The sequence below is a fragment of the Poecilia reticulata genome, chromosome 23 (genome assembly GCF_904066995.2).
Source record: "Poecilia reticulata chromosome 23, P_reticulata-male-v2, whole genome shotgun sequence".
In the NCBI taxonomy this organism is placed as follows: Eukaryota; Metazoa; Chordata; class Actinopteri; order Cyprinodontiformes; family Poeciliidae; genus Poecilia; species Poecilia reticulata.
In genome coordinates this window covers 18271604-18299270 of record NC_088852.1, presented here as the reverse complement: position 1 = coordinate 18299270, position 27667 = coordinate 18271604, and the positions used below count along the sequence as shown (strand labels likewise).

At 39.2% G+C, this 27667-nt stretch overlaps 2 protein-coding genes across 4 annotated transcripts in view; both read left to right on the top strand.

The window, feature by feature from the left end:
* Nucleotides 1–7498, top strand: part of arhgef39 (Rho guanine nucleotide exchange factor (GEF) 39) — a 28470-nt gene extending 20972 nt beyond the window's left edge. For 2 of the 3 annotated variants that reach the window (XM_008401541.3, XM_008401539.3), the window contains 4 exons: nucleotides 3275–3363; nucleotides 5164–5269; nucleotides 6139–6236; nucleotides 6705–7498. In XM_008401541.3, coding sequence (XP_008399763.2) covers nucleotides 3275–3363; nucleotides 5164–5269; nucleotides 6139–6236; nucleotides 6705–6747 — 336 coding nt within the window. In that variant the 3' untranslated portion in view covers nucleotides 6748–7498. The remainder of the gene's footprint in view (nucleotides 1–3274; nucleotides 3364–5163; nucleotides 5270–6138; nucleotides 6237–6704) is intronic. The other variant, XM_008401540.3, reaches the window with a different exon arrangement.
* Nucleotides 7499–14192: 6694 nt separating this feature from the next.
* il17ra1a (interleukin 17 receptor A1a) lies at nucleotides 14193–25124 on the top strand. Its single transcript, XM_008401538.3, has 11 exons — nucleotides 14193–14440; nucleotides 16270–16294; nucleotides 17067–17213; nucleotides 17434–17555; nucleotides 18050–18176; nucleotides 18295–18342; nucleotides 18412–18557; nucleotides 21360–21434; nucleotides 21556–21625; nucleotides 22545–22658; nucleotides 22754–25124. The coding sequence occupies exons 1-11, from the start codon at nucleotides 14306–14308 to the stop codon at nucleotides 24193–24195; spliced, it is 2451 nt and encodes an 816-aa protein (XP_008399760.1). The 5' UTR covers nucleotides 14193–14305; the 3' UTR covers nucleotides 24196–25124.
* Nucleotides 25125–27667: the final 2543 nt, after the last annotated feature.

Below are 27667 nucleotides of genomic sequence, written 5' to 3'. Positions count from 1 at the left end.
AGAAAATAAAGCACAACAGGTTTATAGTATGACTAGAAAAGCTCTCTAAGTTCAGTTTAGTTACCATTTTACTCTGTAAAGAGGAGAGAATTAGAATGTGTAATTCCACCATGAGCCAATAGTTTATTCATGTTATGGCTCTTTATTCTTTTAATAAGAAAACATTCAAGCAAGAGCAATAAAAGAGAGTAAAAAATGAAGGAACTGAGGGAAGAACTCGGGGTCGCCCACACCAAATGCACCACTAGCTTCAACGCTAGAATTCCTCTATTTGTTGTTGAGTTTTTGTGCAGCAGCTTTGCAAAGCAAAGTGCAGATGGAGCAACGCTCTCACCTCTGTGTGGAGGTGCGAACTGCTTGGTGGCTCTTAGGCAGTGCTCAGGTCAAAGTTGAAATTTCCTCAACTTTTTACTCAGTGCACCGTTGGAGATATTTGCATGACGTCTATCCAAACTCCACACTGCTCCTTACTCCTCAAAGCTCTTCCTCTGTCTCACTATACCATGTTTAGTTGAGAGCATCTGTGTTGTTTTTAGCTTGGCTCCACAGGGTTCACTGCAGTCTCCTACAGAAAGCTCAGCAAAAGCTGTTTTTAGTCTGGAAGTCTAAAATACGTCTGTCTGCGAATTCTTGCTAGCACTGCGTTGCTATGCTGACTTGGCGTGCTTCAGAGGATGTTTGTTTCTGTTTTCTGGTCAAGAGCTAAACTTGTCAAATTTTGTGACGTCTCCTTCAGGCTTTTGGCTCATTATCTACCGTCCTTATTGATTAATGTGATCAGAAGCATGTTGTATCACTACATTAATAGTTTCTGTGTGAAACAGTCATTTGGTGCTCAAGGACATTTTTACATGGAGAATTGAACTGGCAACCTTCTTGTCAGAAAACTACTTTATTCTGTCATGAGTCTGTGCCTTTCCTGTGCCTGGGGGGAAAAATTATTTCCTGGGACTGTGCCCCAAGGACAAATAGATCAGGTTTTATGTCTGTCTTATTGTGAGGATTAGTGTTAAACAAGTAAGAGGTAGAGTTAAGCTTAGAATAAGTGACCAGGAAGTGAATAAAATCATTTGTGTGCGTGCGTGTGTGCGTGTGTGTGTGTGTGTGTGTGTGTGTGTGTGTGTGTGTGTGTGTGTGTGTGTGTGTGTGTGTGTGTGTGTGTGTGTGTGTGTGTGTGTGTGTGTGCGTGCGTGCGTGCGTGCGTGCGTGCGTGTGTGTGTGTGAGAGAAAGAGACAGAGAGAGAGAGAATCATCTAGTTGCTGGATCCGATTAGGTTGCAGATCCATCTCTTCTGGTCCTCCAGTAAATGCATCTTCCTCAACCTCACTCTGCCATCTCCCTGCAGCTTATCTAATGGTAGAAATGGCATTTCATTAGCCTCTTATCCCACAGTGCCCCGCATGCATACGCAATAGCTTTACACATAATTTCTCATAACGACACATTATTGATCCTGGGCCCCTACCTGAGCTAGAGGAAAAGGGCTATCAGCACTCCAGGGCTCTCATCACGCAGGACCATGAGGAATTAAAGCTAAATTAAATTTGACAGCTGTAAATGCCATGCCAATCTATATGCAAAGTTTAAAAAAAAATAATTTTTTATTAAAAATTCTGGTTTTTTCTTCTCTCCTTCCTTTTTTTCCTTTCTCCTTTTCCTCCCGTTGTTCTTAATGTCTTGCTTCTTTCTGTCTGTCTGTCCTGACCTTCCCCATCTCTCTCTCTCCTCCTGCTAATATTCCCTCACTCCTCAAGTATTTTCTCACATCTCTGACAGATTCTCTTTGATGTATAAATAATTAGACTAAATTATGTGCAGCGATCAGGATTTCTGCTTTGCTGTTCCTATTACACAAAATAATTTCTACCTAAGAGGATCAGATTTCCTGTCAAATCCCTAATTACCGTGCTGCAGTGGAGCTGGAATTTATTTATGCAGGGGTGGGTGCCTAATATTATGAAGCACTCTGCTCATCCTGACTCACTGAACTCTTAAATAAGACTTATGTTGATGTTACATTTGAAAGATTTTAAATGTGCAAATAAAAAAAAAATACATCTCCTTCTGTCTAGATTAAAATACAATTATCCTTCATGAACTTTCTGGTCAGTCTCTAGTCAATGCCTCGCAGATTACTTTATCAATGTCATGTAACCATTGAGAAAACAAAATTTTAAATATTTCATTACATTATCAATCCTCTTGCCTTCTTAAAATAATTTTATTTTTCCTGGAAATTTCTCCTGGGTTACAGCACAATCTTAACTAACTTTCCTTCCAAGCATTTTTTTTTTACTCCAAATGTCACTTTGAGGCTTAATTCTGCTAATTTCTTGTAGAAACAGCAGTGGCTTTTTTCAGGAGTAGTATTGACTTGATCTGGGCTGCCCCCTACTGTCTGATCTCCATCACTGCAGGCAGGTTTTTCACCTAAGAACAAGCATTTGGAATAAGAAACTGATATGACCCAATTGGCTACAAATGTCCTTTAGGTTCTTTGGCCTGTTAAGCAAACAAACCTTTCAATATGAGGCAAAAATTAAGCTTCAATTCAAAGCAATTCATGTTTCTCTAAAGACAAAACATCCAACCCAGTGGTATGAATGAAGGGATATATATATATATAAGGAACACAATCTAAAATGCAGAATCATTGTTTTCTGTTTCACAGTTTCCCGTGGCATTGGAATACTGTCTCAATCATTTCATAGATTTATTTTTAATATATTTTATTACAACCTTATATTGCATATTATACACTACAATACTCCCATTTGAAGTTGTGTTAGTAAGACGTTTCCCTATTTTTAAAAATAATACACAGAAAAATGCATTATTTGATAGAATCTTACAGGAGTTCGGTAAGTACCAGAGATGGGTAAAGAAATTAAGTTGTAAAAAATGTCCTGAAGAAGCATTTTTCAATTTTTTTGTTTTTAATAGTAGTGTTTATGGAGGTTGGCTGCACTGACATGCACTCACACACATACAGAAAAAAACTGTGAATAAGTTGAACATCCATTTTTATTGTTACTTTTAAAATTATCATAATAAAAACCTAAAATTTTAAGTTACTGATGTGACAAGACCACTCCTGTAATGTATCGGTTCCATCAACAGGAGCCTGCTTATTTTTAGAATGGATATCACTACTTAGTAAAAAAAAAAACTCCAGACCTGGAAATATGAAAATAGACAGGAACTGATTAGGAACTCGCATCTTCATCAGACATCATGCTGCCAATAACTTTTTCTTCCCATATCTTCCTCCAGCTAACCTTCCCCAATGCAAAACTCCTGCTGATGTCCAGTAACCACGACGACCTCAATGACTGGTATCAGAGCCTGAGCTCAGCCATAAGGTATATAGCTATACACACACACACACACACACACACACACACACACACACACACACACACACACACACCAGGTGTTGCCTTTAACTTTGATTGTTCAAACATTAAATAGCTTTTGACTTGTCTACTTTTTACCCTGTTTATACCCATAAAGTGAATATTTCTTGTTAAAGACAATAAATCAACATGAATACCAGAGAGCTGTCTAGAGGAGAACAGACGGCCATTTTGAAGCTGAGAAAATAAGGAAAATCATTCAACCACTGGACAAACATTGGGCACAGCAAGCACAACAATTTGGAACTGTACTGAGCAACAGATGTCGAATAGGTCTGCCAAGGAAAATAACAGTAGTTGATAACAAAAATATTGCGAGAGATATGAAGAAAAACCTCAAAACATCAGTAAGTGACATCATCAACGACCTCCACAGTGCAGAGGTGAAGGTATCACGATCCACTGTTCAAAGAAGACACTCAGAGCAAAAATATAGAGGATATACTCAAAGAGGCAAACCACCTATCAGTGGTAAGAATCAGAAAGCCAGGTTGCAATTTGCAAAGAAGTACAGAGATGAGCCAGAAAAGTTCAGGAACACAAACTTAAGGACTGATGAGACCAAGATCAATTTCTACCAAAGTGATGGAAAGGCCAAAGTGTGGAGAAAGAAAGGAACTGTTTTTTTTTCATCTATGAAGCATGGTGGAAATAATGTCAAGGATTGGGCTTGCATGGCTGCTCCTGGAACAGGCTCATTCATTTTTATTGATGATGTTATCGATGCTGTAACTGATATTGATTGCAGCAGAACAAAATCCAAAGTTTACTGAAGTAATTTGTCTGCCAACCGAAGGAGAAATCAAGGGAAAAAACTGGAAGGTTTTGGACTGCAAGACAGTCATCTGACCTTAACCCAACAGAGAACACATTTCACCTCCCGAAGAGGAGACCAACAGGAGACCCCCGCCTCCCCCCCAAACAAACAAGAACTGAAAGAATCTGCAGTAAAAACCTGGAAAAGCATCACAGTGAAGAAGGGTTTGGTGAAGTTGATGGGTCACAGGCCTGAGGCGGTCACTGCAGGACGTAGGGGTGACGGTGGGGACGGCGGTAGGTGTTCGCCTCGCAATCACTGGATCACTTGTTCGATTCCCGCGCCGCCTTTGTTGTTTGTGTCTTTGGGCAACACACTTCTGTCAGGCTGAACATTGCAGCCATGTCAGCATGTGAATGTGTCCCACTTGATTTAAAAGATATTATAAATAAAATGTATTATTATTAAATATTACATATTATTCAGGTTAACATTATTTTCCCTTTACTTTTGCTCACCAAAAAATGCTGCGATATAATTAATGCAAAGAGTGATATAAACTAATTTGCATAACGTATTCACATTTATTTCACCAGGAAGTAAAAGCTGATATTTTATTTCCTGGCAGTCCGTTGACATTCTGAACTCTTGTCTCATGTTCATCTTTTGATCTTAAACCCAAATGTCTTCAGTGTACAACAAAACCAAAGAATTTGGCTTTACTGTTCCAATACTTTTAGAGGGGACTGCAGGTATTTTCTTGTCTCCGGTGTGATAAGACATGTCGTTATTACCAGATCACTACCAAATGTGACCAGAAGTTGGGACTTTCCAAACCTTTGTATCTCTCTCCACTACTTTTGCAGGGTTTGTTCCCTCAGTTTGGTGCTATATGTGCACACAAAGGTCCTCCATATTTATACAGAACAGGTCCTTCAACAAACACTCATCTGGCATAATGCTGAATGTGACCGCTGATGTGTTTCCAGGAAGCTGCAGTCTAAGCACACAGTGGTTCTTCAGAGAGATGAGCGGTGTGGCCAACCTCTCCACCCGGCTGTGGATCACACCAATCCAGGCAGGAAGAGAGACCAGGTGAGTGGAAAAGCTGTCAGAAACTTCCTCACTGGTAGAAATTCTGGCTTTTAATTCCAGTCAATTTTGTGCTTCAGTAGTTTTGATGATCTTCAAAGGGCTTGATGCATGTGAATATATTTATTTCATTTAATTTTCACGATTCTGGCTTATAAATAACAAAATTCTCAAATTCAGTTTGGCCGAAAATTGTATTATTACATCAGACCAATAAATGGTGTTTTAACACAGAAATGGGGGCCTTCTGAAAACCATGTACTGTACAATCTGTGCAGTTCATACTTGGTCAGACCATAAAGAAGATCCTGCAAACTGTAAATTTGAAATTAGTCTTATGAAGGGGTGTGCATAAGACTGACATGACACTGTCTTATGACAGTGTCATGTCAGTCTTATGCATGAGTCTTTTGTATGATTTTGTAAATTATGATAATTTAATGCAACGTTGGCATTTTTAATGGACTTTTAGAGCAACTTTGCATTAAAAGTGTCATTATTTACCAAATGACACTTCATGACAACTGTCATAAACATTCATAAAGACTCCTTTATGTTCATGACAGATGTTATGTCATGTTTTTGACAGTGTCATGTCAGTCTTATGCACAACCCCTTCAAATAAAGTGTTACCCAAAACAAAGATTATACAAAATAAGGTTAAAATAAAACAGCATCTCTGTTGGTAATCTGCTGCAGGTCTTCTGTGTTCTATAAAGATTAGACTGATCATCCAGTTCAGGTTGAGGCTGTTTCCTGTCAGCCACCTGGGACAGTCAGGCTGCTCTGTGTTTAGCTGTACTGTCATTTCTACATGCTTGGTCAGAAATTAGTTTCCACTTTGTAAACTAAAATTCCGCCTCTGCCTTCAGGCCAGCGTTGAACCCTCGGAGCATGCTCAGAAGTCAGTGGGTGAGCTGGAGTGCAGCGCCCCCAAGAGGACAAAGCAGTCCGTCGACGCAGAACCGAGGTAAGGTTCTTGTAGCTCCGCAGATCTGAACATTCCATAGTGAAGAGTTATATTCTGTTTTGCTCTCTCGGGTGACAGTTTCTGCTTGGAACTTTGGAATAGCTTTATTAGCTGGACAACAAATATATCCTAAAAACAATGGAGACATTAAATAAATTATTAATGTGATGGAAAAAATATAAGAATGAAAAGAAAATGTAATGTTTATTAGTAAGAAATAAACTGATAAACACCATAAATTTAAAAAACAAAATTTTATGGTGTTTTTACGACTTTAGGTTTTTATAATATAAAGCACTTTGAACTGCCTTGTTGCATAAATATGCTATAAAAATAAACATGATTGATTGACTGAAGATTAAACATGACTGTATGTGAGTGTGTTACAGCAATAGTTAAGTTTTCTATTCCTAACTTGCCTTCTGTTCCATGTGAGACGGTTTGATTGAGAACATTCTCTCTGCCCAGCAGTGCAGAAGCCTCCTCCTCCTCCAGCTGTGTGATCCTCTGATTGGTTCCTTCGGCCTCAGATGATTGTGGACTCTCTCACCTGCACGTCTTGGTTCCACACCCATGCTGCCCTCTAAATCAGCTGCACTGCCTGCGTCACCCAGATGTTTCCTCTGCGTTTACTTCAACCTCAGCTTTCTCTCTTCATGTCATGTATTTTTTTCTTTTACCTACAGATCAAATAGATCTGCAATTAACTGTGAGCTCCTGCTGTTGCAACCTTAGCAGTGAGTCACATAAACAATAATCATGAGATAATTAAACATATTTCACTATATGCAAAAGGTTAACATCATGTAAACGATGAACTCTATTGCCTGATTGACTTGATTCAGCTAATATCTGTTTCTGTGTTCTGATGAAGAATGTATGCCTTTAACTCTTAAAACCAGAGAATATGAACTGATGGAGAGTACGGGGTTCTGCTGCCATGCAGCTGCAGCATAACTGCTCACTTACTGCTCCTTCCTGAAAGTTCCTCTGGTGCATGTCGGAAGGTTCTGTGTCTGTCTGCATCCAGGCAGAACAACCTGGTTAACAGATATGGATCTGGAACATGTTTTCCTCCCTTTGTTCAACTTTTTTTTACAGAAATTCTACAAATATTACCTCTATTTTGTATCTTTATGTTGCACACTGAGTCTTTTTATGCTTGTTTTTGCTACTCAACATGCTATTTAAAGCTGTTACACTGGTTTCAAATGAAAATGATGATTTCCTCATAAAATGAAAGCAATATAACAATCTTAAACTTGAGTGCTCGATTTTGTTGCTCTTTGATTCCTGAATGTGCGACAGACTGGCGACCTGTCCAGGGTGACCCCGCCTCTCGCCCGGAACGTTAGCTGGAGATGGGCACCAGCACCCCTCCTGACCCCACTGAGGGACAAGGGTGTAAGGAAAATGGATGGATGGATGGATGATTCCTGAATGGTTTGAATTAAACAGATTTAATTAATGTACTGCATTAATATTACAACAATATTGTGAAGTAGAGCTCAGAAGACGCAGTGTTTCTTCTCCCCGTTTCCATCATGGGAGAAGAAGGTGGTTGAGGAATATAAATACCTCGATTTTCATCTGGACAACAGACTGCACTACTGGGAATACAACAGTGAAGAGAGCATCATCTCTTCTGCTGCCATCTGTTGCGGCTGCAGCATCAGAACCAGGAACTTAAAAAGGTTCAACAGCCTGATAAAGAAGGCTGGTCCTGTTCTATTCTGGTTCTGCTCTGGGGACGACTGTGGAACTTTTGGAGATGATGATACAAAGGACTCTTCATAAAAACAACAAAATTATGGAGAACCCTCATCATTTTCATGAGACTGTCATGGGAAAAGAGAATGTCTTCAGTCGGAGGCTTCTTTAGATTCGCTGTAGTACAGACTGCTACAGGAGATCTTTCCTGCCAACACCCATCACTATCTATAATGACTCTTCGAAAAAATTTAATTAATATGAGTTGCAACAACATTTAATACCCATTTGGGATCAATAAAGTATTTTGAATATTGTTAGTTGTCAGATCTGACTTTACTTCAGACACAGAAATAGAAATAAGGATAATGCAGCTTTCAACCTTTTAAACAAACCAGAGCATTGTGGGTAATTTCAACAAAGCAAGGAGTTTAGTGAAAAAAGGAACAGTTCCATTTAACTCAGCAATACAACCAAAATCAAACCAGGAGATCAAACATGCACATAATTCATCTGACAACAAGAAACCAAATTCCAAAGTGTGTCACCACTTTGGAATTTAAATGAGTTCACACAGCAGTATGTCATGATGTTTTAAATATTAAACGTCTCTATTAATGGACTGAACAGGGACAAAGATTCTGTTTCTATTTTGGATGACAGGTGATGAGTTATTTTATCACCACAGTCTGTCAGATCCAACGTCCAGAGAACTTTCCCTTTAACTTCATGAAGGAGCTATTTCTCCATTTTTTGTTGAATCTTAAGAGTTTGGATTATTTAGTTTATTTTATGGATTTGCTTATTTTCTGGTTGATTCATAGTAATTTTATTCAATTTTAGTTTCAAATAAATTTGTTGTTTAGTAAATTTCTTCATTTATTTTTGTTTGGGATATGGGGGTTTCACGTATAAATACGTAGGCTTTAGGGAGCTCTGTATGTAAGTGGGTTTTTTACCAGTCACCATCATTCAGTCAGTGGGTGAGTAGGTGAGGTAAGCAGGCTGTCAACCAATGCAGGAACCAGGGCAGGAAAAGCAGCAAGACATCCTGTCAACTTCCACCATTCTGTTTGCCTGGAGTCTTGGAATAGACCAACCAGGAGCCATCTAAAGGATCTCTGAACATGTCACCTAAGATGTTTTACTCTCCTTACTATGCATTACACATTTTGAGGAGCAGGGGCTGTTGTCCTAGATGCAAAAATGATGGACATTATTCATGTTTAATGTGACAAATGCAACAACATATTTTAGAATTTGAAGTCATACTTCTCATTTGCAATAAATTCCTGTTTTAACATCAGAAGGCTCCATTTTCCTGTTCTCATGAATGACATCATCTCAGCATCAATCTAAAGACGCACTGTGACAGGACATTGTTCTTGAGAGAAAATATGCAAACAAAAAAATAAAAAATCTGAAAGTACTTTGGAAGCTGATACAATGATGCTTGAATTCTTTACATCTTGTAGAAAGGAGAATCAGCGCTGAGTCTTTTGTTTGCAGGAGAAACACTGAACAACACTTAGTGAAGCAAGGAAATCAGAGTCTGACATTAATATAATATAGTAATAAGATATGAGTTAGAAGCAAGATAATGCTACTATTTTCATTTATTTGGATAAAATTTATGTGGCCATTATTATGAAACTGTTATTGCCTTAGACCAAGAGTCCAGACCTGAGTGAAGTTGGCCCCCCCACCTTCTTCAAATCAGATGAAATTCGTGTCAAGCGTTTGTGCAGCAAAAATTTGCGTTTGTGCCGCTATCATTTTAAAGATATAAAGAAATGTTTCTAGAGGTCATCAAAGGTCAACCAGCCCCCCCACCTTCTTAAAATCAGACAAAATGGGTGTCAACTCGACTACGTTTGTGCTGGTTTGGCGAGGAAAAAGTTTCGTTTGTGCTGCTTTGGCTTTGAAGATATTAATGAAAGTGTAAAGGTCAAAAGGTCAACCAGCCCCACACTTTTATGAAATCAAACAAAACTGGTGTCAAATGTTTGTGCTATATTTGTGCTGGTTTATGCAGCAACATTTTTTGTTAGTGCCACTATCATTTTAAAGTTATAATGACAGTGTCAAATTTTTGAGGTGTACATACTTTCTGTTTTGACTTATCAATATTCAATATTAGTGTAAAAAATTTGAAGGTGGTTTAACTTGAAAGTGAAAGTCCTCCTGCTGCCTTGAAAATCCTATTGAAATGCATTTTGTAGTTCAGATTTTATTCATTGTCTCATCTTTGAATAAGAAAACTTTAAAAACAATGTCCAGAACCAGAAACAAACACGGGGAAACAACCTTCATTTATGCCGCACAAATCTGGAATGAACTTCACAATTAATGAAAAAAATAGAAGATATTAAATGTATTAAATAATAACAAGTAATAACTCTTTAAAACTGGTTAACAGGCATTTTAGGAAAATTGTGATAACATGTTTTCCAAAAACTTTGCATTATCTTAAAAAAAAACTCTGAAAGTTATAGTGGCTGCCTGGTCTATTACTTTCTTGGGAAATTATGACATGTCATGGAACCACGCTGAACATAATATCACTCTGGAATTGTCAATATCTGATGTTGCCACTGTCACTAATATTAACTAATAAGTCAATATTAGTGAAATAATCAATAGCATTATATTAAGGTAATTGTATGAAAATAATTATAATCCGGAATTGACAGGAGCTTGTCAGCACTGACATATCATGGCCACCTAGTGTCAGTTGTCGTGGCACCTAGTGGTAGCTATTATCAGCTGTCGCAGAAGAGATCCCATCTGACATGCATGGACCTTACCACAGGGTCCGCCTTTCATTGGCTAATGCCCATTTTACGTCACAGCTATCACGTGGGTTACCAGCTCACAAACTCATGCTAATGTACATTGTGGACTACCAGACCGACAGAAAGTTTTTGCGTCAGGACTCGAAAAAAAATGGTTTCCGTCAGTGGGGTATCTGTACAGGCGATGTACAGATCGCCTGTATGTTTGTGGAACTAAAATTCACAGATTTCCAAAATCTGAAACGGAATGCCTTGCTTGAATCAAAGCTTGTGCACGACAGCATTTGCAGCTCAACAGTTGTAGGATCAATAAGAACAAAGTGTCTGCTGGTGTAAGTATTATTGCTTTGCTTTCTTTGTGTTTAGTGAATGAAAAAAAATTTTCAATAATAAATACATCCATTATGAAAACCTTTTAGCCAAGTACAGCATAATGGCAGTACCGATACAACTTCTACATCCTGAAGCCTGTCTGTTACAGCCTTACGTCAGCTGAACAGATCAATATGCAATGTGTACCGTATCTGACATACATTAAAGATTTTATTTAACCTGAAAAGGCTTTTTACTAAAATGTAATCGTGTTAGCCACGCTACACGCTAGCTTTTAATAAACTGTAATTGTGTTAGCCACACTAGCTTTTACTAAACTGTAATCGTGTTAGCCACGCTAGCACCGAGTACTGTGTATAAGTCCTAGGCACATTCGAACCCTCAAAGCCATGAATGTCCGACTTACCCAGCCTTGCAAGAACAACAGCCATCAGTGATCTTGTCCACAGCTATATTTATGCTGAGGGTCTGAGGATCTGCTGTTTTCCTCATCGACTGGTAGCATTTAGCTGCAACTCGCACAATGTTAGAGGCATCGCGTGGCTAAAACATCTTGATGTCGTCCAAAAAAGATGACATGAACTTGTTGGTTCCCATGTCCATTGTCGTGGCTGATATTTTGTGAAAATCCGGCAGAAATGCTAAACTAATCGATTCAGAAATAGGTTAATGTGAGACATGAAGTCACATGGGACTTTCGAGGGGCGTTTCTGGGCGGAGCTTGGTAAGGTCCATTCAGTGCAGGTGTTGTCTTTCTCTGCTAAGTCGGAACACAAGTCGGAACACCGGCTGTATATTTAAATATGTATGAGAATTATGTTTTAATTAAGATATATTTTATTTCTATTTGTTTGAACTAAAGTTATTCATATGCTACATTCTGTCTGAAACCGATAGAATGAGGTCACAGCAGCCAGTGGCACCCATGGTCACCTTACTTGTGCCACTTTGCCCGGTGCAAGTGGCATCCTCCCCGGAAACCCGTGGCACAAGTGGCACCTTATGGCAGCTGTCAACATGCTTTCAGTGAGGCTCTTTATTGGAAACTGAAATTTGAGACTGTATCCAAAATAGACCAGGGCGTATTTGCTTAAGAGGAAATGCAATACTTTGTGCCAGATCCACCGGTGTTTTCTTGAATTATAAATTTATTTATATTAAATCTGACACAGAAACTGTCACCAAAGAATATTCTATTCCTAGTCTGAAAGTGAAGCATATTTAAATATGCTTAGTGGGGATTATACTCTATAATACTATGTATAATACAATTAAAAAATACTTAAAAATATAATTGTTTATAAATGTAGCTGTTTGTATAAGGTTTCCACAAAACAGAGTGTTATGAAAGATTAAATGCGCAAATACGTCATTGTGCCTGCCAAACGTATAACGCTGAGTGGAGCGGTCGACCGCTCTAAGATGGCCGCCCTAAATCTCGTCAGCGAAAATAGACGAGAGCGGTCCGTGAGGCGTGGGAGGTGCCAGTATGAGGTCGCGTCAACCCTTGAAAGGTGCTGAAGTCAGTGACAACACTGGAAGCTAGCCCCGAAAACTGTGGCGCATAATGGCAGGTGTCAACATAGACATAATATAAGGATAGACGCCTCATGGACCGCTCTCACCTATTGTCGCTGACGAAATTTAGGGCGGCCATCTTGGAGCGGTCCAACACTCCACTCAGCTTATGTGTTTAGCAGGCAAAATGACGTATCAGCGCATTTAATCGATCATAACACGCTTTTTGTTACTGGAAACCTTATTCAAACATCTATCAAAGCTACATTTATAAACAATTGTATTATTTAAGTATGTTTTTAATACACAGTTCAGCATATTTAAATATGCTTAGTGGCTATAACAACAGAATAGTAATGGAATATTCTGATATTGATGTATGATGAGCATATTACAAAGCCCACAGCCGTTCATAATTTATTTAATAATTTATTTAGTAAGATCAATACATATTTATACAAACACAAATAAATAATGATTAATAATGACAAATAAATAATGATTAATACTGAACAATATACAATGGATACATGTTTATATGTATGAATGTATATACATCCATATATATATATATATATATATATATGTTTTTCAGCCGACGAGTTCTAGCTTCAGAGAGATTCAGCAGCTGAGATTGAGTCCAAAATCCGATGTGAGATTCATCCGTGCTGCAGTGAATCTGTCTTTCTTTATAGATATCTCACTCTTCTTCTTCACATCGTGTCTTTACGAAACTTTAAAAAAAAAAAACGGAAAATTTAGGATGTATCTTACTAGTGAAAGAATTACATACAAGTAATAGTCTTTAACAGTCTGTGTAAACTTTGCTGGTGAATGTTATATAACACATAATATAAGTTTTATAATATGTGTTACATTGTTTCATTTCTAATATAGGCTCTTGAGTCAGATAATCTAAGTCAATGTTAGAGAATAATACATTTTTTTAGATTTACAGAATCTAACTTCTGTCATTGTTAATTTGATATCTGTACTAAAGGACCAGACCAGAACAGTCTTGGAACTGAAAATTTAATTGGTTGTTTACAACGTAGGTGAAGCTAGTGGACTGTTGTGATATTTTTGCTGCCAATGTTTAATCATCTTAACCAGGCTGTTCCAAAGAACAAGGAAGCAGACAAAATGGTTCATGATTAATTTACGGTCACAGAAAAAAACTCGAGGTTGAAACTTCCTGGAGAAAACTACTCCCCAGTGCAGTCTTCAGGTACTGCTGGAGAATTCTTCATCTCAACAATAATAATGAGTAAAGCATTATTACCCATTATTATTATTTGTCTGTTAAGATATTAAAAATAATATTTGATATCTGCTGGTAAGGTTGGCCTGACAGAAACAAAACATGTGAGATTAATTTAAAAAAGCTAACACACTGGGTAAACGTTTTCCACCTCAGTGTTCAAAGATCACTGAGGTTCGATTTCTATCCAATGAACTTTCAAAAACTCTCATTGTGCGAAATATTGTCCAAATAGAAAAAGAGTAAACTGTCAATAACGCTGGTAACAACTAAAAGCTGTAACTTCCGAGGTTAATGAACTCATCATGAGGTAGATGTTCCTGCTCAGAGCGCCGGGGACAAGGTGGGGAGGGAGGGGATTTCCCGCAGCAGAGCAGGAAGTTTAACACCTACGTCAGTGTTTCGGAGAAAAAGGCTGTTGTTTTCACTTTGTTTTTGCTGCTTTGGCTAAAATGGCAGCAGCGAGGCTGACTCTGGGATGGCTGATAAACATGAAGTTGGTTTTAGCGCTGCTGGTCTTACTGGGGGACAAGGGCTCGTCGTCTATCAGCATTATATCTCAGGACGCGCTCAAATGCTCGCGACAGGTGAGACGCACTGAGACATTCTTAATGATTCCAGCGTTTGTCAACACCGGAAATATTTATTTGGTCTTATTTTTCTTATTAAACTAGTGATAAAGGATTTTTTTCTCTGTGTCAAAATGTTGTAAATGTAATCATCACCAGGTGGAATCAAAGGAATTAAAGTGCTTAAAGTTTTAAGTCCTGTCAACCGTAATGCGATTAATCTTAAAATGTTAACGCGTTAATAACACAGACTAATCGAACTACCTATTTTGACCGAACAAAGTGTTAGTTCACAGTAGCGCGGTGTGGGAGAGACACATGGGGAGTGAGAGCAAACAGCAACAAAAGTTGTATATTTTCAACTTTTTGCATCGCTACCCCGCGTGTGCACACCTACGTAGACGAGCTCAAAATTTCACTAGTACGAAATACGTGGGCCTTTCGGCTGGATGAGGACAACGAAAGGAGAGGGATGTTTCTAAACAAACGTTAAAAACAAAAAGACTTCCTTTTAATCCTCCTGGAAAAGTGAGAATCTTTAGACGTTAAATCCTTTTCTTAAACATGTTTTGAAAATGTGGTTTTTGATATGAGTTATGAGGGCAGTTGCCCTGGGCAGCATCTGATGGCAGCATCAGAAAGGAGTGGGCCACCCAAGAACTAGAAGATAAAATATATCTTACTTGTCAGTTATCTCCCGAACAAGTTTGGTACTACTTGCATACATGTGTAGGAGAGTAAGTTTCCTCTAGTTATTGTTGAGTACTGGGAGAATACATTCCCTGCCTTCTGATACAAAATAATTCAGATAATTGTTTGTAGTGCGGCAGGAGGGGCTTGCACAACTGCTTGCATACTAATTCTGCAAGCTTTCAAAGTTAGTCATAGTAATTAACCGGGATTAATCAACCCGTGTTGATTAATCCGGATTAATTTTTTTAATTGATTGAAAGCACTACAAACAATATCTAGAGAACACTCAGCCAAACTTAAATACAGTGATGCAATAACTATGAAGTATTTTACTCTCTTTACTATGCTGTAAGAATTGGCCCATGTCTTTTCTCACCAAAAACTTTTACATCTGGTGGAGGTCTTTTCTGATGTAGATCTGCTGCTGTGTTTGGATCATGGTACTGTTAATGACCTGGTTTTAGCTGTCAGGAAGACGCCCTCACATGTCACCTTAGACGTTGGTGTACAGAGGAGCTCACAGTAGGCAAGTTCAAATCATTACCCTCCACCACGGGGCTAAAAACTGTATTTAAGCTGTTTAGTTTTCACTAAACATTTTTCACTCAAGATGGTTCTGCTTACACTTTAACTCTTGGAACGATTAGAAACTTTGCCTCTTGACAGACTCAAAAGATTTTAATATTTCATTGAATCCCTTCTCAGATTGATTGGCAGCAACAATTACTTTTCCGACTTCATTACCAATACTATCTGTCCTTGGCATTTTGCTAAGATACACAATAACAAATTTATAAAGGTGGTCCTACTCTGATCAGTTCATCAAGTTCCGTAATTAGCAGCACCTTGTTATAATTATCACTCAATCCTATGGAAACAACGTTATGCTCTGAGATTTTCACACAAAGCCTTTCAGCAAAATCTTGACTGTAGAAATATTGTGTTTTCTAGACTTTAGGTTTGATTTAAATCATTTCAGAAACTTCTGTAGACGATCATTATTATCAATTCAGGAAAACCCTGGAACTGATCATGGGGTCCTTTCTGTTTTCCGTGACTGTGTAGTTACTCAACCTTTAAATACCATGTGTACAAAACACCACATTTGATAAACTCCAAGATTTCTAATGCTGTCGTCTTTGTTCTTGTAACAGGATCTGGACTGCAGAGCCAGTTGCAGTGAGTATTTTGAATTTCCTGTTGCAGACATTTCCTTCTTGCTCTTTTGTTTATAGTGAGTTAGAAATCCAGAAATTGTTAAAGATTTATTTAACTTTTCAACAGAATGTTTCACACTTGTGTCTTTGATTTTCATCCTCTCCCCCTCATGTCATGGACAGTTATTAGATATACTAGCTGCTCATTTATGTATTAGAAAAACTGCCATTTTTGGTTTATTGTAATATTTAAATTAGAACCGCATATAAAATACAACATATTTTTAGGATAAAACAAAAAATAGCATAGCGTGAATGGATACTGACAGGTCTGTCACAATAAACAATCAATAAATCACATGATAAATTAAAAGAATAGTTTTTGAAAAATTTTCATTTCCTTGATTTTTGTTTTTAATGAAAAACTGACTGGTAGAAGTGTTCAGTCTGGTGTTTTGCTCCTCAACTATCCTTCTTTTAACATAAATTTGTTTATGGAGGCTTCATAATTTATTTTTTTTGTTGTCTCTGTTGTTTTCTATATCTATTTTGGGTTTTCAAAATATTTTCCAGTTCCAGTGTTTAAATGTTCATTAGAATTTTAAGTTTATTGATCTTTGAGAATGTGTTCTTACATTTTTATACCATTATTACTATTATATTACTTGTAAATGTTCTCAAAACAAGAACGTTATCGTTAATCGCAACACATTCTGAGAAAATTTATCGTCCTAGAACGACATGACAGCCCTAGATACTGAGACATTTCAGTGCGTGTTTGTCTCATTATGCAGGTAACTGTATGGACCCTGGTTGGCTAATCAGTCACAAGTACACCCCCAGCGGTCCAGACAACCTGCAGGTTGCTATAGAAACCAGACTTGACAAAACAGGAAAACTGCAGCCTGTTCTTCAGGCTAACTGGACTTTAAAAGATGATGGTGAGTCATGCTGTTTATTGTTTGATTATATTAAAGGTATTGTCAAAATTCAGTGTTTATATGGATTGCAAATATGTCTAACATTGTCAGTCTCTATGCAAAGTTTTGGATTTAAGTTTAATATTCTCCAGTCACCTGACTCTCACTGGAGTTTATTTGTAGTTTTTCATTCTCTAACATAGACAAAGACAACATTAACATCAGCTGTGTTAATCAACAGGTAGCATACATTTCCTGAATGCCACAGAGCTTCATGTTCTTAGGATGTCCACTAATGAGCAGCTGTGTATTCGATATTCCTTCAAAAATATTCTCACCATGAGAAGCCCATCAGAAGAGAAAGTGAGTGGCTCATGTTTCATTTTTAAGATCAGTTCTTTCCAAGTTTGGAAACACCAATGAGATTATATGTTTCTTTTATATTTATCATTTTTAACAGAGTTGTCATACATATCAAATCACAGTTGTCATTGTAATATTAATGTGTGATGTAGTACAATAACAAAGTATAGCATGGATGCTATGTATATTTGGTAGGTTGTATAATACAGTATTTCAGGTATATTTCATACAAAATAATTTTGCACATTCATTTCCTTTGCAAACCATGTATCACCTTGTAGCAAACAGAATCAAACCAATTACTAGAATAATTATCTGCTAATATTCAGACTTAACAGAGATGATGAAGCTGGTCAAGTTTGAATAAGACTGAATAAGAAATCTCACTGATTTCTTATTCAGTCTAAGTGTTACAAACAGAAGCAGGAAACATTTTACTTGTTGAGTCCAGAATTCTTTCTTTCGATATCCACTAATGACTTGTGTGTTTTCAGTGGCTGTTCTCCTCTGATGTACTGGTGCTGAATCCTGGTGAGGAGTATTATGTGTCTGTCTATAACATCCCCAGACCAGAGCAAGGCCATAGCAACTTTGACGTCAACAGACAAATTCAGGTCCCAGGTAAGTTGTACCAGAATGTAGTTGTTTTTGGTTTAGGATTCACAAACCAAACCTGTCAGGAAGTCTTCCATTTGATTTTCTGTTGAGCTAACATATCCTCTAAATCTGTTTTTTTAAGGCTGTGAGCACCCCAACATGAAAAAGACCCAGCTTTGCATAGAGAGAGGTGAGTCACACTCCTGTTTCCCCAGATCAATGTGCTTAAACCTGCTAACAGGATGTGTAATCTCTGTAGGAAGTCTGTGGAAGCCTAACATCAGCCTGGTTCATGAGCCGGTCAACAGCTCCCTGGCTGTCAGCTTCAGCCCCAGCACCATGAGTAAGAAATACCTGGTTCTAATGAGATGTGGCTCCATCACAGACAGCAGCTCTGTGCTCACGGTGAGGCTCAGCCTCATGGCTGTTACAGACCTTAGTCAACTTTGACAGTAATCTGTTTCCAGTGTTGTACATTAACTCATTTGAATAAATATGTTTTGTGAGGTGTTTTTTGGAAAACACTAAACTTGTAGAAACTTGTAGAAACCATTTATGTTCCTCATAAATGGTGGAACATTAGCTGAAGCTGTTGATGCATAGTAGTTTCTGCATTGTAACTTTTATCAGACTCAGTATTTTCAAACAGTGTTGTAGTACTCGAGATCGGTCTTGGTCTCAAGACCATTTTTTGATGGTCTAACTCAGCTAACTCAGCAGCGCTTCGCTTTCACAGACAGTTGGGACTACTTCTACTTTTTTGTCACTTAGAAAAGAAGCTCAAAGAAAGGTAAGAACCGTTGACGTGATGTTAGCAAAGCTAGCTGTATAGAGAAACAAGCATTTGTGATGGAAAAAAAAGCCACTCACTGCGCTGAATTATTGTGGGGTGGTGTTGACTGACTTGACGCAAATATGGGACAACGCTGTGTCCAAAAGTCTGCAATATAGTGATGTGACATTCAAGAACAGTCCGATTTTTCTGAACGGCTCTTTACTTATTAGATAGGACTGGAGTGCCACTGAGAGCTGCTGTTCTATCAGATTATCATACGCTGTCAGAATAGCATACTGTACATGCAGTGAGTACCATGACTGGAGTTGTCAGTTCACCATACGCAACAAGTTATGATGAAAATAAGTCATTAAATTGTTTTCAATGATAACTGTATAGATACAAGCGTCGTTGTGGTTTCAAAGTGTATTTAAAGCAAGGTCTGGCTGCAGCTGCAGTCAACTACAACACACCCCTGTGTAAAACTCATTAACCTACTTAACTGCTAAGTCAGGATGCCATACAAATGTTGATAACAAAGTGTACGATGATTTACGTCATGATTCTATGTTGCTGATTAAATAAAATCATATGGTAATGACGTGTCTGACAGATATAGCCGTGAGTTCGTGCTAAACTTATGGCGATCTGACAGCGTATCTGAATCTTACTCATTTCATCCATGCCGTCTGGATGAAAAAAAAGAAAACAGGAACGCTGTATGCGCTGGGTTTTTACCTTAGAATGGCCAACTCTCTGTTATTCCTCTGTCAGTTTGATACAGTAGGGGGTTCCGCACTTCCCATATCTGTGTCCTCTGTGACTTTTATCAGCAGTTAAAACTGTTTAATCCGTTGTTAACATGTCGTAACCTTTTTTCCAAGCCGCCTTTAAACGCAACATGAGCGCTACAACGCTCGCGCTGGGTTTCGACCTGTGCGGCAGTGAAGGAGACCTGCTGCTGCTGTGCAGAGGTACGCAGGTGTGTTAGAATCATGGCAGCAAAACGCAAAGAACTTTTCACAGTTCTGAGATGAGTAAAGCTGTTGGATGCAGGAAAAGTTAGCTAAAAGATGACTAGCTAACATCAATACAGCACCTTAAACTTAAGTAGCTTGTAGGCTACTGGTGTTGTTGTCTTATGTTCAGCTACGATTCATTTTGCCCCCAAAAAAGTTGATTCCCCCCCTTGTTCATCTGGAGCCGGGGCTGAGTAGAACAGGGAGTCTCTAAGAATCCACCCCCGCACCCCCACACACGTCATTCAACCAGACAGCTATTTGTAAGCCATAGAAAAAGTTTGGGAACCACTGCTTTAAATACACTTTGAAACCACGACAACGTATATCTATATAGTTATCATTGAAAACAATTTAGTGACTTATTTTTGTCATAACTTGTTGCGTATGGTGAACTGACAACTCCTCTGACTGTCAGACTTCGGTACTCACTGCATGTATGCTATTCTGACAGCGTATGGTAATCTGATAGAACGGCTTTTGGTGACACTCAAGTCTTATCTTCTAAGTAAAGAGCTGTTCAGAAAAATCGGACTGTTCCTGAATGTCACATCACTATATTGCAGACTTCTGGTCACAGCGTTGTCCCATATATGCGACAAGTCAGTCAACACCTCTGCACAATAATTCAGAGCAGTGAGTGACTTTTTTTCATCGCAAATGCTTAGGTGTCTCTGTACAGCTAGCTTTGCTAACATCACGTCAACAGAGCTTACCTTTCTTTGAGCTTCTTTTCTAAGTGACGAAAAAAGTTAGACGCAGTCCCCACCGTCTGTGAAAGCAAAGCGCTGCTGAGTTAGCTGTAGCCATCGGATTTCTTATGATTTATGCAGCGCTGTTCTATTACTGACGATTAGACAGACACCTTCTGCCACAGAGAGGAAACCACTGCGCATGTCTCAGAGCGCCACGTTCAAGTGAAAGGTGGGGAGGGGAGGAGGGAGCAACAGAAACACGTAATTGCTTGGATTTTAATCGGTGCATTTTGCATCCACTGAAAACAAAGATGTTAACAAATAAACTGGACAGTATGCTGTATGTTTAGTGATATTTTCACAGTTGCGGTCTTGACTGGTCTTGAAATACAATGCCGAGTCCTCAGCACCCGAGACCAAGACAAGACCGAGACCAAATGCGGTCGAGTCCGAGACAAGACCGAGACCATCAAAAACTGGTCTCCAGACCAAGACCGATTTCGAGTACTACAACACTGCCTAAGCCTAACCCCTAACAGCATTTCCCATGGAGCAGTGAGTCCCCACAAAGTAATATGCGTCAGGAAATTAGTTCCCACAATGTATCAAATACATGGCAAATGACATGATTATACATATGTGTGTGTGCGTGTGTGTATTTGTGTGCATGTATATGTTTCCCCAGAAGTACTAACTTTACCCATGAACCTCTCCCCAGGAGAACCAGGAGACAGTGAATGTAAAGTTCAGTCTTCACAAATGGCCAAGATTCTGCTGCCAGTTTGATGCTGAGGTAAATGTTTTCATTTTTTCTTCTGACTTCCATTACGTCAGCCATGCTTGGGTTTTTTAGCAATACTTCTACATCGTCCAAGCTAAATATGAACATTCATTTGATTCTTCTTTTCCTGCAGATCAAACCTTTTTTCCCACAATGTGACAACGACTGTACACGTCAAAGAAAAACCGATGACATTTGTACAGGTACAGAATCTTGTTATATGGCAAAGGTGGATGGCAGCTAAAATGTTTGGCCATTAAAACTTTACCTACCATTATATTTCAACTGGGACAAGTGATTTCTGTCTGCTGTGTCTCATTAAAAAAAGACCTTTTAAAAAGACTGGATGGAAACAGATGGTCAGCTACTAGAATAACTAGCGATACAGCATTAGAATTTTAACAAGTAGATAAAAGCGCTCTTTTGCGAAAGGTTTTTTTTTTTTTTTTCAAGTTTTGGACACACACACACACACACACACACACACACACACACACACACACACTAGCAAAGCATCAGTATGCCAATTTGAGTGGACGTAATGTATTCGGAGCACTTGATTATCGCAAGTAAGTGCATAGGCTTCATCTTAAGGGTAGCTGAGGGAAACCAGCCTCAACAGGATCTCCACAAACGTAGTGCGACCTTTACTTAGTCATAGTTAGCAGTAAATGTAGTGATGATCCCATCATGCCTCATATTTTCAGCATTATATATCCATCCATTTTCTTTACACCCTTGTCCCTTAGTGGGGTCGGGAGGGGTGCTGGTGCCCATCTCCAGCTTACGTTCCGGGCGAGAGGCGGGGTACACCCTGGACAGGTCACCAGTCTGTCGCAGGGCAACACAGAGACACAGGACAAACAATCATGCACACACACACTCACACCTAGGGGTAATTTGGAGAGGCCAATTAACCTGACAGTCATGTTTTTGGACTGTGGTAGTAACAATCTCTTCAGCATGTCAGTGTTCCTATTAGGCCTCTAATGTGTCATCATTTGATCCAGGTGTGCTAAACCAGGGAGAGAACTAAAACATGCAGGATATCGGCCCTCGAGGACCGACTTTGGACACCCCTACTCTAAAACTCTCTAATCGCTTGTCTTTTCTTTCCTACAGAGAAAACACCTCAGACAGACCTGCTTCCCCCTGAGTACTTGTTTGTTCCCATTGCAGTTGTTTCCATCTGTATCATAGTGGCAGCAGTGATGTGTGTTATTTGCAGAAAGCGTGGTATGGAATACTTTTTTCAAATTCTTACTTTTGAACTTAATGAATGTAGGAAGTGTAGTTTTGTATCACTCATAGATTACTTTGTCCACCTTTAGGTAAACATTACGTTGCTCCTCCATCAAAGGACGGTGAAACACTGCAGACTCCACTTAAACCACAACCCAAAGTGCTGGTCATCTACTCCCAGGACCACCACCTCTACAGGGAAGTAGTGCTTAAGCTGTGTGCCTTTCTTCAGGCCAAATGTGGCACCAGGGTGCTGGTAGACCTGCTGGACACCTCCTCAGTCAGCATGGTTGGCCGTCTCCGCTGGCTGGAGTGGCAACGGCAGCAGTTAAACAACCCGTCCGACAAGATCCTGGTGCTGTGCTCACCTGGAGTTCAGGCAAAGTGGAGGTCAATGTGTGGTCAAGGCCAGGTGAAACTGAAGGAAGATGTACTTTGCCCCACAGATGACATTCTCATTCCGTTTCTAAATCTCTTTCTGCCTGACATGCATCAGGCAGGCATGTTGGGCAGGTATATGGTGGCTTACTTTGGGGACATCAGCAGTGAGAGGGATGTGCCTTCAGTTTTTGACATTGGAATCAAATACAACCTGATGAAGCACTTTGAGGAACTCTACTTCCGTATCTTAGACATTGAGAAATATCAGCCAGGTCAGGTCAGCCACATCGAGGGAATCGGTGTGGATGAATATTCCAGCTGTGCTTCTGGTAAAGCCCTTAGAGATGCTATTGAAACCTTCCAAGCCTATCAGATAGAAAATCCGGACTGGTTTGAAAAGGAGTGTGTGCTCAGTGAAGAAGAAGTTATTTCTGAAGCCAATCAGCTCATTGAGCCACTGCAGACCCTTCCTGTCTTTGAGTACATTCCTCCAATCAGAGATGGCCTTCCAGTCTACATTCACAACGTTGACATTAATGAAAGCTGCAGCATTGTTCACATCCTTACACCCGAGTTAAACCCAGAGCAGCAGCTGTCTTCAGTGGCAGTGTTTGAACCAGCAATGAATTCTGACTGCAGACGTCTGTATTCACCAAGCCAGGTGGAAGTGTTGACAGAAGTCCCACTGTACCACCACAGCACCGGGCCAGAATCTGCTTATATAGCTGAACCTGTTTTCAGGAGCCAGTCTTCTGTCCAACAGAACTGGGTGTCCCTCAGGGAACCATCATCTGTTTCAAAGTCTGCTGAGGAGGATGAAGCTTCTTTGCAGCATATGAACGAAAGGCTGTATGCCTATTCAGACCAATTATGTTTGGCTCAACAGAACTTTCCTGACACAAGTTCTCTTGGATGCCCCAGTTCTGTTGTGCAGAGTGAGAATATTCCCTTACCTGAACTGAGCCTGGCCCAGCCTGTGGAGATGGAGGAGGAGGAGGATTTTGACCCAGGTGCAAAACGTTCCAGCGGTGAATCTGACCAGGGCTACAGCTCCAAAGGATCATCCCAACATGAAACCCCTTTAGAAGAGGATCCAGTGAAGGCTTTAGCCAGACTGCAGGAGGAGCTGTTCCAGATGCCTGACAGCTGATCGCCCTTCATCTCCTGCTCTAACAGACTGTGGTGACTGTCCAGGTGAAGCTTTTTTACCCAATGCCAAGTTTTTCAGACCCTCAGAGACATTACACTTAATGCTCACATATGACTTTTCTGAACAAGCTGACATACCTGGACCTGTAAAGCAAAACGGACATTTAATTGCATTTCTTCATAGACAGAGTAAAGAGAGTGTTGCATCTTTCACTTTAGGTTTCATTCTCATTAATTCTGCCATGTGCCAAAGTCCCATTTCCTGCTTATGACACAGTTTGCTTGTGGAATGAATCCCCCTGTATTCTGACCCTGTGTAGCCATACTGATGAGATAATCTGAATGATTAAAATGTCTTAATGTGATATAAGAAAGAAGAAATCTATTTTAGGTTCTGAGAAACTTGGAACACGAAATTCAACAAACAGCAGAGCTAAGAGCAGCATGGTTCTGTTCTGTTACTGTCAGTGTATGTAGTACTAGTGAACAAAAAGATGCAAACAGACAACTGGTAGGTTTTCTTTTTATTTCAGTCTTCAACCACATAAAACTCCATCTTAAACTACATTGATTGGATCAATACAGATGCAGTATACAGCACATCTGGAACGGAGATAGTATTGTTATAGTTCATAGTTAACAATACTATACTATGTATATATATATATATATATATATATATATATATATATATATATATATATATATATATATATATATAAACTGTTTATATATATAAACAGTTCTAATAATCAATAGTGTACTTGGTACTGATTTTTATAATTGTTTAGCAGATTGTATTACTGTTTTTATGTTGTTTGTGATGTATGTAATATGTTTCTCTTATAAATGAGACCATGAGTCTTAAGAGATTTTTTTTTCCCTGTATAAATAAAGGCTTATGTAAAAAAAGGAAATGAGCGCTCTGACTGCAGGACTCGTGTGGATCTGTTCTCTCTGACAGGCTCCTTCAAACATCCAGAAATGGTTTGGTCTTGTCAGAACATTTCCCTACATGCAGGTTACAGCTCCACTGCACTCTGGCTGGATGCTTTTGCTATTAATCTGGGGTAAAGGTAATGTGCTGCTGGATTAAGAGAATTCAAACTGAATTAGCTTTTATGCGTAACATAAAATCTAAGTAATAGATTGCATACGAAAGCGACAGAGGGGCAGATGACGAGGGAATCATTCCTCCACACGAATTTTGTCCAACTTTCTCACAGTTTGAAATGTTTCACTTACTGAACTGGGGAGGAAGGCGAAGCCATACGTGTAAACTTTGAGTTGAAACATTTAAAGAATTCTTTTAGCACTGCCAGACCATTAATATTTCTGTAAATACATTCAAAGAACTTCTAGAGCAAAAGTTTTACCATAAATCAACAGAAATCTGAAGATGGTGATTTTTATGGTTCTTTGATAAAGGAATCTGAACTGGGACATGACGTCATGTAGATACAGAAACCAACCAGCACTCGGTCTGAAGCGACTTCCTGATGGCTGAACTATGACCTTATGTCTTCATTCAATTCATTTGAGTTTATTTATTTCAGGTCAATTGACAACAATTATGAAGACATAGCAGAGATCAGACTGCACAGCAGGATGATGTTATTTATATTAATCTGGTGTCTGTTACTACCCAATAGTAAGTCCCGCCCACTCCTCACAACTCTTTGGACTCACTACGGCCCAGTTCTCTGTCTAACAGGTCCGGAAAACCCCCAGAAACTCGGGTCTTACCCTAGAGATAGTTTGTGGAGAATTATCTGTTTAAACTGGGGTCGGAAAGGACTCGTCTAGCTCTGACTACCTTCGATCCAGAAGTTATGACCTTTTACAGTTGAGGGGCAATCCGCTGAGTAGCCCTCACAGCTGCATAACCCCTACAACCACTCCTGTTAACGGTAGCTCCTCTCCTAAAATAACGGCACTTGTTAACGGCTAGATTAAATTTAGTGACTTAGATTTAAGTCCCAAGGTCATTATTTTAGTTTTGGCTAAAAGCAACCTATAAAACATTTCTACTTTTTCCTCCCAGAATCAAACTTCATAGCTATTTTACAACCATCAAAGAACTTTAAAGTGACTCATTAATTGAATGTCCACAACATCTTTTAGATTTTCTTAAATGCTAATTATTTTATTAGTAAGGCAATTTTGCAAGAGTCAGTACAGCTTAATTCACTAGCAGAAATAATCAAATAAGTAAAATCAATAATCTAGCCTATCTTTCCCTAATGCTGACACTGAGAGCTAAAAAAGGGAAACTTTGAGAGAGACGGACAGAGTTTGGCATTTTGAACCCCAGAACTGGCCTGATGAAGAAGGTATTGCAGCAGCAGGAGGTTCCCAGTACAGGAAGAGTACTGACTTAGAGCGGCAGGTCTCGGGCCTCAGGGTGACTTCCTCATGCGCGTAGCGGTCCTCAGCTTCTTGTCTTGCAGCTCTGTAGCTCCCTTCTCCTCGTCTCACGATCTTCCTGGTCCCACGGAAGGAACACACCAGTTCTTCCTCTTTGCCTTTGTTCTTTGTCTTTATCTTCATCTTTGCCTTGGTCTTTGGGGGTCTAAACCCAGCTGTTGAGAGAAGTGCGATTTGAAGCCACATGTTGCGGGGCTAACGGGTTGGTCCCCATGTGCAGAACAGTCTTCGGCTCTGTGGCCCCGGCTCTTCTTCAGCTGCAGTTCTTTGTCCATCTCGATCTTGGCTCGAAGCTGCCTGAAGGATCCAACCAACGATTCCTCTGTTGCACCCACCTTATAAAGGGTTTATCCACCTTTTGGTGCGTTTACATTGGCTAGCTTTGTTGCTGTGCCTGTTTCATTGGCTGACTACTTGGACAGATGATCTCATATCCGTCACTTTGGAGACCACATGACCCAATGTCTGTTCTAATGTCCCTGAGTTGCTCAACATTCCTCCTACCTCTGTTTCCTGCCCAACCTTTTCTTAGGCAAGTTGAAGTTTAGCAATAAGGCCTTGTCTTCTCCACCTATCAGTTCCTATTTTCCCCTGACCTTCCACCTACCATCTACCTTCAACACAACATCAGTGACCTTTAATTACAGTTACAACATTTTACACCTTTTCAAGTTCAATGTCAAAATCACATTTATAACCTTTTAGTTTATCTGATTCAACATTCATTTATAATGTTATAATAACCATAACTTATTAGTTACTTTTATTATAATCATAAGGTGAGTTATTACAGACATTTCTGAAAAGAACCCAATAATAATCCATTATTGTAATTATCTGATACCAAGTTACAGTTACTTGTTTCACCTTTAAGTACTTCCACAAGTGTAAGAGTAAGTGTAAATATTCTTATAATCAAACCAACATCAACCACTGGTTAAACCGATATTAATTATTGGCATAATTATAAGTCATTATTTTAAGTATTTTACTCTGGGTTTTATCCAATCTCTCAAAATGTTTAGATTTTATTCTTTAAAAACCTT

What these genes read in the sequence shown, in the direction of transcription:
- il17ra1a (XM_008401538.3), top strand. Translation starts at nt 14,306, where the DNA reads ATGGCAGCAGCGAGGCTGACTCTGGGATGGCTGATAAACATGAAGTTG. An exon ending in GGACTGCAGAGCCAGTTGCA is followed by an intron (nt 16,295 to 17,066) that starts GTGAGTATTTTG and finishes CTCATTATGCAG; the next exon opens with GTAACTGTATGGACCCTGGT. An exon ending in GCTGCCAGTTTGATGCTGAG is followed by an intron (nt 21,435 to 21,555) that starts GTAAATGTTTTC and finishes CTTTTCCTGCAG; the next exon opens with ATCAAACCTTTTTTCCCACA.